Source organism: Diabrotica virgifera, chromosome 6 (genome assembly GCF_917563875.1).
Source record: "Diabrotica virgifera virgifera chromosome 6, PGI_DIABVI_V3a".
NCBI classification, from domain to species: Eukaryota; Metazoa; Arthropoda; class Insecta; order Coleoptera; family Chrysomelidae; genus Diabrotica; species Diabrotica virgifera.
The window spans coordinates 78,608,250-78,621,911 of NC_065448.1; the positions used below are offsets into that span (position 1 = coordinate 78,608,250).

General features: G+C 33.2%; 1 protein-coding gene across 2 annotated transcripts in view; it reads left to right on the forward strand.

Annotated features, from left to right (window-relative positions):
* The window catches only part of LOC114343282 (zinc finger protein 83-like), a 70,713-nt gene that overhangs the window by 5,284 nt on the left and 51,767 nt on the right, over positions 1-13,662 (forward strand). For both annotated transcript variants that reach the window (XM_028294092.2, XM_028294093.2), the window contains exon 2: positions 7,542-7,670. In XM_028294092.2, coding sequence (XP_028149893.2) covers positions 7,542-7,670 — 129 coding nt within the window. The remainder of the gene's footprint in view (positions 1-7,541; positions 7,671-13,662) is intronic.

Sequence of the window (13,662 nt, forward strand, 5' to 3'; positions counted from 1 at the left end):
TTCTCAAAGTAAATATAATAAAGCATAACATAAAAAAATCGTGATGGAGGTATTTTCCAAAACAAGCGAAAAAAATTCTGAAACTTAGATGTATTGCGCGGTATTCGTTAATACGTCTCAAATTCAAAAATCCTTTATGGATGGTACGTTAGTCAACTTTTTTTCTCAGTTTTTTGTTAAATTCTCAAAGTAAATATAATATAGCATAACATATAAAAAAACGTGATGGAGGTATTTTCCAAAACAAGAGAAAAAAATTCTGAAACTTAGATGTATGCGGGCTATTCGGTAATACGTCTCAAATTCAAAAATCCTTTATGGATGGATCGTTAGTCAACTTTTTTTCTCGGTTTTTTGTTAAATTCTCAAAGTAAATATAATTAAGCATAACATATAAAAAAATCGTGATGGAGGTATTTTCCAAAACAAGCGAAAACCATTCTGAAACTTAGATGTATTGCGCGGTATTCGTTAATACGTCTCAAATTCAAAAATCCTTTATGGATGGTACGTTAGTCAACTTTTTTTCTCAGTTTTTTGTTAAATTCTCAAAGTAAATATAATTAAGCATAACATATTAAAAAATTGTGATGGAGGTATTTTCCAAAACAACCGAAAAAAATTCTGAACCTTAGATGTATTGCGCGGTATTCGTTAATACGTCTCAAATTCAAAAATCCTTTATGGATGGATCGTTAGTCAACTTTTTTTCTCAGTTTTTTGTTAAATTCTCAAAGTAAATATAATTAAGCATAACATATAAAAAAATCGTGATGGAGGTATTTTCCAAAACAAGCGAAAAAAATTCTGAAACTTAGATGTATTGCGCGGTATTCGTTAATACGTCTCAAATTCAAAAATCCTTTATGGATGGATCGTTAGTCAACTTTTTTTCTCAGTTTTTTGTTAAATTCTCAAAGTAAATATAATAAAGCATAACATATAAAAAAATCGTGATGGAGGTAATTTCCAAAACAAGCGAAAAAACTTCTGAAACTTAGATGTACTGCGCGGTATTCGTTAATACGTCTCAAATTCAAAAATCCTTTATGGATGGTACGTTAGTCAACTTTTTTTCTCAGTTTTTTGTTAAATTCTCATATTAAATATAATAAAGCATAACATATAAAAAAATCGTGTTGGAGGTATTTTCCAAAACAAGCGAAAAAACTTCTGAAACTTAGATGTACTGCGCGGTATTCGTTAATACGTCTCAAATTCAAAATCCTTTATGGATGGTACGTTAGTCAACTTTTTTTCTCAGTTTTTTGTTAAATTCTCAAAGTAAATATAATAAAGCATAACATATAAAAAAATCGTAATGGAGGTATTTTCCAAAACAACCGAAAAAAACTCTGAACCTTAGATGTATTGCGCGGTATTCCTTAATACGTCTCAAATTCAAAAATCCTTTATGGATGGATCGTTAGTCAACTTTTTTTCTCAGTTTTTTGTTAAATTCTCAAAGTAAATATAATTAAGCATAACATATAAAAAATCGTGATGGAGGTATTTTCCAAAACAAGCGAAAAAAATTGACTAACGTACCATCCATAAAGGAATTTTGAATTTGAGACGTATTAACGAATAGCGCGCAATATATCTAAGTATCAGAATTTTTTTCGCTTGTTTTGAAAAATACCTCCATCACGATTTTTTTATATGTTATGCTTTATTATATTTACTTTGAGAATTTAACAAGAAACTAAGAAAAAAAGTTGACTAACGTACCATCCATAAAGGATTTTTGAATTTGAGACGTATTAACGAATACCGCGCAATACGTCTAAGTTTCAGAATTTTTTTCGCTTGTTTTGGAAAATACCTCCATCACGATTTTTTTATATGTTATGCTTAATTATATTTACTTTGAGAATTTAACAAAAAACTGAGAAAAAAAGTTGACTAACGATCCATCCATAAAGGATTTTTGAATTTGAGACGTATTAACGAATACCGCGCAATACATCTAAATTTCAGAATTTTTTTCGCTTGTTTTGGAAAATACCTCCATCACGATTTTTTTATATGTTATGCTTAATTATATTTACTTTGAGAATTTAACAAAAAACTGAGAAAAAAAGTTGACTAACGTACCATCCATAAAGGATTTTTGAATTTGAGACGTATTAACGAATACCGCGCAATACATCTAAGTTTCAGAATTTTTTTCGCTTGTTTTGGAAAATACCTCCATCACGATTTTTTTATATGTTATGCTTTATTATATTTACTTTGAGAATTTAACAAAAAACTGAGAAAAAAAGTTGACTAACGTACCATCCATAAAGGATTTTTGAATTTGAGACGTATTAACGAATACCGCGCAATACAACTAAGTTTCAGAATTTTTTTCGCTTGTTTTGAAAAATACCTCTATCACGATTTTTTTATATCTTATGCTTTATTATATTTACTTTGAGAATTTAACAAAAAACTGAGAAAAAAAGTTGACTAACGATCCATCCATAAAGGATTTTTGAATTTGAGACGTATTACCGAATAGCCCGCAATACATCTAAGTTTCAGAAATTTTTTCTCTTGTTTTGGAAAATACCTCCATCACGTTTTTTTATATGTTATGCTTTATTATATTTACTTTGAGAATTTAACAAAAAACTGAGAAAAAAAGTTGACTAACGTACCATCCATAAAGGATTTTTGAATTTGAGACGTATTAACGAATACCGCGCAATACATCTAAGTTTCAGAATTTTTTTCGCTTGTTTTGGAAAATACCTCCATCACGATTTTTTTATATGTTTTGCTTAATTATATTTACTTTGAGATTTTAACAAAAAACTGAGAAAAAAAGTTGACTAACGATCTATCCATAAAGGATTTTTGAATTTGAGACGTATTAACGAATAGCGCGCAATACATCTAAGTTTCAGAATTTTTTTCGCTTGTTTTGGAAAATACCTCCATCACGATTTTTTTATATGTTATGCTTTATTATATTTACTTTGAGAATTTAACAAAAAACTGAGAAAAAAAGTTGACTAACGATCCATCCATAAAGGATTTTTGAATTTGAGACGTATTAACGAATAGCGCGCAATACATCTAAGTTTCAGAATTTTTTTCGCTTGTTTTGAAAAATACCTCCATCACGATTTTTTTATGTTATGCTTTATTATATTTACTTTGAGAATTTAAAAAAAAACTGAGAAAAAAAGTTGACTAACGATCCATCCATAAAGGATTTTTGAATTTGAGACGTATTACCGAATAGCCCGCAATACATCTAAGTTTCAGAATTTTTTTCTCTTGTTTTGGAAAATACCTCCATCACGTTTTTTTTATATGTTATGCTTTATTATATTTACTTTGAGATTTTAACAAAAAACTGAGAAAAAAAGTTGACTAACGTTCCATCCATAAAGGATTTTTGAATTTGAGACGTATTAACGAATAGCGCGCAATACATCTAAGTTTCAGAATTTTTTTCGCTTGTTTTGGAAAATACCTCCATCACGATTTTTTTATATGTTATGCTTTATTATATTTACTTTGAGAATTTAACAAAAAACTGAGAAAAAAAGTTGACTAACGTACCATCCATAAAGGATTTTTGAATTTGAGTGGCATTATCTACTCACCGTCAATACATCGCCCGTTTAAATTTTTTTTCCAAACATATATGACATATATAATATTTTTCTTGTCAATGTTATCTGTTTTATTCATTTTTGATAAATTTATACCAAATTTTTGTGAAAATATGAAAAAAAAAATTATGGATGAAATTTATGGCTAAGGTAACACCGGTACCTTTTTACACACTATACCTATAATAAACAATTATAACAAATGCATGATTTAAATGACAATAGATTAGACAATGTCCTAAAATAATGTTGTTTCCATATCCCAATAAATAACTTTAGCAATAACACTTTCTGTTGAAAACAGTTTAAAATTGCTTTCCTGTAAAGTTACGAAAATGGGCATTGTATTCTACTTCTCGGAGGTACCGATATTACCACGAAATGAAAAGGAAGGTTTTATTAATTTATGGTTATGATGGTACATCCGGGCTGGGTTCACTTGTAAGTCCTTTAGACACTAGACTTCCTAGTCCATTATCACAAGATTTTGTTTACATTATTTGGTCTTTTTTAAAATAAATAGTGTATGTATGCCCATACTTTTATAATACAACGATTTTGAGAACCCGTTATATTATGAGTGTTGTTTATTGACTACCTGTACGAATTCCAATATCTTCATATTATTATAATATAACATGTATATACTATACATACATATTATGTATGTATGTACATATTTAAATTTACAATAAACACATATGTTAGTAACATATTAACATATGTGTAATATGTTATAACATATTATAAGTACCTATAGATTAAGTTACACATTTTTGCATCATAAAGTTACAACGAACTGACTGTTGCTACCAGTGTAATATCGTTTATAGCAACCTGTTCGTTTTAACAGCTAGAACCGCTTACAGATAACACTGGCTACAACGTACAAAAACCACCCGTCCCTTGAAGTTCGTTATAAACGGTTTTGACTGTATTTTATTAACCGTCGTAAAGCAGTGCTTAGATTCTTACGTAAACAAAGGTGCGGGGTGCATTTGCACCCTATCTGTATATACATTTTTTTATATGTGAACGTCGGGGAAATTGATTTAAAAGATAATTAGGACTTGTTTATTATAATATGAAACATAATTTTACAAAGTACCCATTTCTTCTTAAAAAAAATTATTATCGTTGCAAGATAAACACATGAAATTTTTCACAGAGTGAGCAACACAAAGTTTTTGCACATAATACAGTTATGTCGGGACTTTCGGTCTTTTTTCTCTGACATAAGTAACACCGACCTTATTCCGTAGCTCTGTTAGCTCCAAGTGGAAGGAACACCAGAAACGTCCAATTCAGGATATGAAAGTTTTATCATTTGCACAATACAGTCATTTTTCCCAAAAATCACGTAAACGTAAAGCGTTTTAGATGCTGCAATGGGTGTAATGTGTTTAGAATTGAATTTAATGCGAATAAAAAAATGGACAAAAATCAAAAAAAAATTTTAAAAAGATAGGTGAAAAAAACGAGGTCTGGGGTGCACCTGCACCCCGCACCGCCTTAGGAGGGTTAAATGAAAATGAGAATAGGGCTGGGTCATGTGCTAGCTCATTTGAAAGCTTATTCAATTTTAAAATAAGAAAATCTACGGTTTCGTTTTGATTTAAATCTGTCTCCCTCCATCCTCCGATAGTACTATTTCTAGGTCTACCTGTTGTCAAGGAGGCTCTGAGGAAGACAAATTTACACCAACACGACCGTAGTTTCTCGATATAAATTAAAACTATTTATATCGCAGTATGGATAGAACGCCCTCTAATGGGGAATAAGTGAAATGAATTTTTACTCGATTCAAGTTTTCTGTTTAACCCAGGTATGACAATACCAAAAGGCACAGTTAGGAAAATATTCCAATTTACCGTCGAATTTACGGAATCAAGTCAAAAGTCATTTCACCTATTCAATTTTCTATTCAGTAATATAAACATTTACATAATTATTTATACAGGGTGTCCAAAACAAAATCAGATTCAGATTCGTTTATTCATGTCAATAACACAAGTGTTTAACACATGTCAAATAAAATTACACAAAGATTTGGACGCAATACAAATTAAAAAGACGCACAATATGACTAAGAGTATTAATAACATTAAATACTAACATTAAAATCACATTAAATTTGATTACATTAACAATGGACATTGCTTAAAGTCATAAAATCCTAAAATTTAAATGCAAGAAATTCCTCATTACTATAAAAAACATTTTCTAACTAAATATCTTTAATTGTACTCTTAAATTGATTTAATGGAAGACACTTTAAACTATCTGGAAGTTTGTTGAAAAATTTAATAGCCCAGTATCCTGGCCCAGTTTGACACCTCCTCAATCTCCAGTAGGCTGGCACGAGATGGTGTTTATATCGGGTGTCATGTTGGTGTATGTTCTCATGGGTTTCAAAGTGCGCCCCTCCCCTCTTGATAAACATTAGGTTCTCAAGTATATATAGAGATGGAACAGTGAGAATTCTTAGGGACCTATATGCTTGCCTACAATCATCCCTATACCAAAGACCAGCAAGAACTCTAACTGCCTTACGCTGCCAACCAAAGACTGTCAACATTTCTGCTGAATGACCCCAGACTAAAATGGCATAGGCTAGATGAGACTGAAAAATTGCATGGTACACTGTTATTAAGACTTTATGTGAAACATTAGATGCCAGATTCCTGAGTACAAACAGATTTTTTGCCAGCTTTTTACTTAGACTGTTGATATGTTCACCCCATTGAAGCTTGGGATCTAATAATACACCCAGAAATCTGACACTGCTCATACCATCATTTACATTCTGTGTGTCTCTGAGAGAAAAAACAACTCTGTTGGTTTTTGCTGCATTGAGCAGTAATCGGTTTACGCAAAACCATTCATTGGTCACTGACTGTGCAGACATAGAACCCTCAAGCGACTCCCCAAGTGTATCAGTTGTAAAAGACACTGTGGTGTCATTGGCGAAGAGTGTGTACTTTGCATTTGTGTTAATGCTCGTAAGGTCATTAATATAAATTAGAAAGAGAATGGGTCCCAGAACAGAGCCCTGGGGAACCCCAATATTAACAACATTCTTTCCCGATAACACCCCAGAGACCCTCACAACCTGTGTTCTGTTTTCTGTAAAAAATGTTTTAAATTACCTAAATTATTTGGCAAAAAAATAAGAATGCATGTAATGTATTTAATTCAAAATAGGTACATTTTACTTCTGTCAGAAATCAGAAAAAAATGTTTATTTTACAAATAAACATTGCTTTTCACTTTTTTTTCACTTGAATTAAATGTACAAACTTTGAAGAGGCAGTTGGCTGGCGGGAGCTGGCTTGAACATTGAATTTAATCAAAAGGCAATGTTTATTTTTGAAATAACCATTTTTTTCTGTTTTCAGGCAACAGTAAAATGTATTTTGAATTAAATAAATTACATACATTCTTCTTTTTTTTTGTCAAATAATTCAATTAAAAAAAATTTTTTTGGACACCCTGTATAAATTATATAAATATTCATATTTCTGAATACAGAATTAAATAACCTTTCAAATGAGCTAGCATACAACCCCTGTTCTCATTTAAAAAAATCATCAATTACGTCATCACACCCTGTATGACATACAAAATATCATAATTTAAAAATAAAAATCGACCTCTTTCAGGATTTTTATAAGTCGCTGGTTTGCGAAATAACGAATTTATTCCTTTCAATTGCACCATACTGTATGTATAGCGGAATATTCAATCCCCTAGATTTTTCGATTATTTCTTATATTCAACAGGTGTTCTCTAGTGCCTCTAACTTTGATAAATCCAGTTTGCTCTTGTGGAAGTTCTCTTTGAAGGAATGTTTTCAGTCTCTCATTGATTATGTAGTATTATCTTACTGGATGAGCACTAAACAATAACATGTAAATCCTATTTTTTTAGTTAAAACAGTAAAAGCTGAAATTAAGGATGAGTTTGGTGATGGTGATCCAAGATATGCAGAGGGTCAGATATCCACCTCCCTTGATCTTCTGTCAGACTTAAAGAATGTACCAGAAGAGTATAAGTCAGGTAAGATAATTAGATAATTAACTTCAAAAAGGGTAAAGCCTGTAGTTGGCTGTACTTATACCTTCGATAAGACAATTCAGTATGAAGTAAACACTTCTATTGTGTGTATACTAAAATCACAATCAAGATGCACTAGAAGTAAGCAAACCAAATCATGATTTACAAGGTATAAACTTTGAAAATCATGATTTGGGATTTATACAATGTATATACATTGTAAATCATGATTTGGGAGTGCTCCTTGTAGCATTCAACATGTCTTGGTTTGTTTATTTCTAGTGCATATTTACTGTATATTTTTAGTATAATTATATAGGTCAGGAAATAAAGCTGAAAAAATGGCAAAACCTAAAAAACATAAAGTGAAATGTACGCTGATGTGTATAATATACCTTATTATGGTGCAAATGAAAGGAATAAATTCATTATTTTCTAAACCGGTGACTTTAAGGAAAAATCCCAAAATAGGTCGATTTTTATTTTAAAATCATGATATTTTGGCATAATATAATATATTATGACATATACAGTCGGAAAAATGAAAGAATACCCATGAACGATCACATCAATCACATATTATTCAGACTATTAATAATCTATCTTTCTCGTTTGTTATTTATGAAACAAGAACAGCAAATTCAAAATATGTAATTGACGTGATCGTTCATGGGTATTCTTTCATTTTTCCGACTGTAATATATTATGACATATACTAGTGACGTCATCCATCTGGATGTGATGACGTAATCGATAATTTTTTAAAATGGGATTAGGGGTCGTGTGCTAGCTCGTTCGAAAGGTTATTCAATTCTCCATTCAGTAATAAATATTTGCATAATTATTCGTCGTCAACACAAGAATAACTCGTAACTCCATTTTCCTTAATTTTTCAGGACAGCCCAAAAACAGTAACCTTGGAAGAACATGTAACTCCAACATGGGTTCTTAAAATAAAATATGGAAAACCATGTAACTCCAGCGATAGTTTTAAGCAACAAAAATCCCTTTATTTTTACATCGTACTAAAAACATTTATTACCCAAATCAACTTAATTTATCTTACTTCCTTACAGATGTAAAATCAGAACTTAAAAACCTCTATTTCACTGAAAAAAAAAACAAATCAAATCAACGGTAATAATCACTTAACAGACTTAACAGAAAATGCGCGGGAGTTGCGTGTTTTACTAACATAATTTATTGACAAGGGGAGATACCTGCTTTTCTAGTATACATTTTAAAATTAGAAATCTACATTTAAATGACGTATTATTTGTCGGATGTCTAGAATTGGCGATTAGCTAATGGATGGCAGTAAAATCTCATTTTAAGTAATAATTGGAGTTACGCGGTTTTCTTGTGTCGACGACGTTATACAGTTTGTCCAAAAAATGTTTTTTAATTAAATTATTTGACAAAAAAAAAGAAGAATGTATGTAATTTATTTTACTCAAAATACATTTTACTGTTACCTGAAACTAGAAAAAAATGTTTATTTCACAAATAAACATTGCTTTTCAAAGTTCAAGCCAGCTCCCGCCAGCCACTAACCTCTTGGAAGTGTTAACATTTAATTTTAGCGAAAAGCAATATGCGATACATGAGGAGGCCATGTCTTATCAGACACTAAGATGAAATTATTTCCTATAGATACTGCGAAAGGAACAAAGTGTTCACAGGAAGTTCTTTGTGTAATGTACTTCTCCCTCTTTAAAGAGTCTCTACTTAGACACCAAATTCGTACTTGCTCTCAAGGAAATTCCACCCCAAAACATCAGAGAGCCTCCCTTTTAAACAATCTAATCTCTCTTATGTTGCGCTGTGCATACCGCTCACTTGGTCGACAACTAAACTCTTAAAGTGTCGACCAGAATTATTAACGTTATGTTCCTTTTTGTTTTAAAGGTTTATGAACTTATTTTTTATTGTTAATTTAGTTTCGTTTCAGTTAAAACATGTCATGTTAAAGAATAAAAACGCCTAATTTCTTTATTTCTAAAGATATTAGTGCCATTCAAACAACAAAATGTTCATGAAACATTAGGCTATAATACGATTTCGATGTATACCCACACTTACACCTCGTCTGCCCTACAGGGTGTCACAAACTTAACATCAGAAAAACATATCTTTTCTACCACCCGGTATAAGTTCAAAAGAGAAGTTTGAGTAAACATTTGCCAACTGTGTAAATACCAAAGAAAAATCTAAAAAAAATAAAAAAAAATTAGCGGAATCCGTTAATCTGTTCAAGAAAAAATCAACTATGAACATGAGCATAATTTTAAGTGATGCATAACTTTTGAAGCTATGTGTATTAGACAGAGGTCCCAGTATACTGAAGTCGGAAGTCATAAAAGCAATACAACAAGCCAAAAACAATAAAGCACCTGGACCAGATCAATTCCCTGTTGAGCTACTTAAACTTTTAGATGAGGAAAACATTACCTATTTTCTTCAACAAAATTTACAACGAAGGAAAAATACCAGATGATTGGTTGGAGTCACTGTTTATAATATTACCAAAGAAAAGCAGGCCCACCAAATGTAGCGATTTTAGACTAATCAGTTTGATGAGTCACACACTTAAGATACTTTTACGTATTATACAAAACCGAGTATTCTTTCTTTGCGAAACTAAATAGAATAGGTAATAAGCAATTTGGATTTAGAAATAGTCTAGGAACTAGAGAAGCATTATTTTGTATGCGCGTTCTCTTACAAAAAAGTTGTGAATTCCGAAAGAACGTTTGTGTTTGTTTCATCGACTTCGAGAAGGCATTCGACCGAGTACAACATGATACACTTTTCGATTGCCTGCGGACAGCAGGACTTGACCACTACGATATAAGACTGCTGAAATACTTATATTACAATCAAGTAGCCTCTTGTGTTGTGGTGACTTGTTGGGCGTGTCTAGATCTACCCCAGACGGGACAAGCATATTCCCCTGTTGAGAAACATAAGGCCTCAGCTGTTGACTTTAAGACCTGGGGGTTTGCACCCCACTTGCTCCCTACAAGTTTCCGGAGAAGGTTGTTTCTCGTTGAAACCTTTTGTCTTGTGCTCTGACAGTGGAATTTATACGTTAGTGACCGGTCTAGTATCACTCCAAGATATTTGGGCCTATCAGTATGTTCCAAGCGTTGTCCCTCCCAGGAAACATTCAGTTTTACATGCGCCAGATGGTTGTTGAGGTGGAATGCACATACTTGGGTTTTAGTAGGGTTTGGCTTTAATGAGTTTTGTTTGTAGTAAGTTGACATCATGTTTAAAGCCTCTTCCATTGTCGACTCTACTTGTGTGAGTGTTTTCCCCTTTACGGCGAGACCAAGGTCGTCAGCATACACAAAACTCTCAGTCTGAGGGTGCATTGGTTGGTCATTGCTGTAGATGTTAAATAGGGACGGCGCCAGAACGCTTCCTTGAGGTAGGCCATTTTTTTGGGTTCTCCATCTGCTCTTCTTTCCATTTTGCACAACGTAGAAGCGTCTATTACACAACAGTGATCTAATGATATTTACCAGGTCATAGTCAAGCACAGTGTTATAGATCTTAGTTAGTAATGTTCTGTGGTTTATCGTATAGTAGGCCGCTGTGAGGTCTATCAAGGCTACTCCCACTATCTCCCTCTGCTCAAAGCCCTCCTCTATGTGCTCTGTTAGGTTCAGCACTTGGCCTGTGCATGCTTTACCTGGTCTGAAGCCTGCTTGTTGTGGGATTAGTTTTGCATCTAATTTTTCCTGGATGCGGTTCAAAATGAGGCGTTCATACAATTTATATAAATGACATAGAAGAGATATCGGACGGTAGCTACTCGGTAGTTCCGGGTCTTTACCAGGTTTCAGAAGGGCTACTACTTTTGATTTACGCCACATTTGTTGAATCTGGTAGGTAGAGCGACAGATGTTAAATAGATCGAGCACCCATTGCCTCGCTTTTTGCCCGAAGTGTTTTATCTGCTCTGTTAGGATTTCGTCCACTCCAGGGGATTTTTCATACAGTCAGTACCATTTTTAAGCTCTTCGATGGTAAATGGGTTTCGCAAGAGAGTTGTTTCCTGGTCTTGAGTTCTTATAATCTTTGGTGTTTTGCAACGATTGTTTGTTTTGCCGTTCAGAAGCAGTTGGTGGGCTATCTGATTTGGCGTTATTGCACATGGCTCTTTCACCTCTGTGGGATTAAGTTTTTTTATCATATTCCAAGCCTGCTTACTACTGTGCGTCATATCCATTTTACTTAAAGTCTCGCTCCACCGTTCTTTTCTGGAGGCGCTTAGTATTTGCTGCAGTCTCTCCCCTATCTCTGCCGTAACTTCGCTAAATGGGTCTTTACTATATTCTTCGGTGTACTTTGTCATAATGTCTTTTGCTTCATCGTTCAGACCAGATATGTAATGTTGTTGACATCCTCTGGGTATGTGTTTACATGAGGTTCGTTTTACAAGTTTGATGAACGCATCATAGTTTTTGGGGATCGGGACTACATTTTTCACTTGTGTTTCCAATTCATCAGTATATTTTTCCCAGTTCGCTTTTTTGAAATTAAACCTTCGTTTGAAAGGGATTTTGGGAGCTTTTATAGCGCTGTATACGGATATTCCCACGGGCCTATGTTGTGTCTTTTATATAGGCTTATATATCTTTCTGACGCAACGGTCCTCTAATAAAGACATGCTGATGAAGGTGAGATCAGGGTTGTATATCTTCCATATTTTGCTTTGGAATGAATGTGGTAGTTTTGGGTCATGCAGCAGTGCCAGGTTGTTTTGTTCAGCCCACGATTCCACAAGATCTCCATTTTTATCAGTTGAAGCTTAGCCCCAATGAACATTATGACTATTAAAATCCCCGAGAATGAATCTGGTTTTTTGAGAAGCGAAATTTTTTGGAGGGGAGAAAACAAAGTCTCTCCAGGGTGGTTTATACACAGATGTAACTGTGCAGGCTCCTATTTCGACGGTCAGAATTTCAATGTCATTGTAGCATGTTTTTTGAGCTGATGTTACATGAATATCTCTTTTCACGAAGATGGCGCTTCCGTGCTTTGCACTCGGATGTTCAATGATAAGCTGCATTCCCTCGACGCTAGGTCTATGTGCTGATATGTCACGGTGAGTCTTTTGTATGCATAGTATATCACATCTGTGGATTTGATACAGTTCAGACAAAATTTCCTGTTTATTACAAGTAATACCCTCAGTGTTTATGGTCATCATTGTCAATATAGGCTCTGAGAAGAGCCGTTGATTCTCGTTTGTTTGTTCGGATCCAGTGGTGGAACGATTGGCCGCCCGAGGGGCGTTTCCAGGGAGCGCCAGTGACATTTTGTTCTTATAATATCACTTGCGTGGAGTCTCCTTCCGTGCTCCCCTGTGTGAAACTAATGTGCTCCCCTATTTTAATGCCTTGTGAAACTAATGAAATCTGACGACAAAATGTTTAAAAATTAGCGACTCCTCTTTTAGTCTGGGCTGATTATCGGAGAATAGGCCATTTTTGGGAAAAGTTATTTACCAGCAATTTTATTGCTGGAATCGAACCTTATTATTGTATGTATTAATAATATAGGTATGCAAAGTCCGCAGATAGTGTGCTACTTTTTTTATAAACAAAATGGCGCCCGAAAATCGTGTTTTTTTCAATTTTTGCTCTATAACTCCAAAGATTTTATCTTTACACCAAAAACACTCAAATAAAAATTCACCGCAATTAAATTCTGCATACAGACGTGTTTTTCCCGATTCACTTCGACGAAAACTTTCCCTGTAAAAAGCGGGTTTTTCCAACAAAATCTTTAATTTTCAACTAAAATTTTAGATAAGTAATTGTTAATCACTAATTAAATATCTTGGTAATGTAAAAGCCCTTTGTGTATAGATTATAATTCCAGAATCCGATGGAAATTAAATGAACAGTTTAGCAACAATTGAATTGTTAATTAAAAATTTACGGTCGCTATAATAACGACAATAATTATGATGCATAAGAAT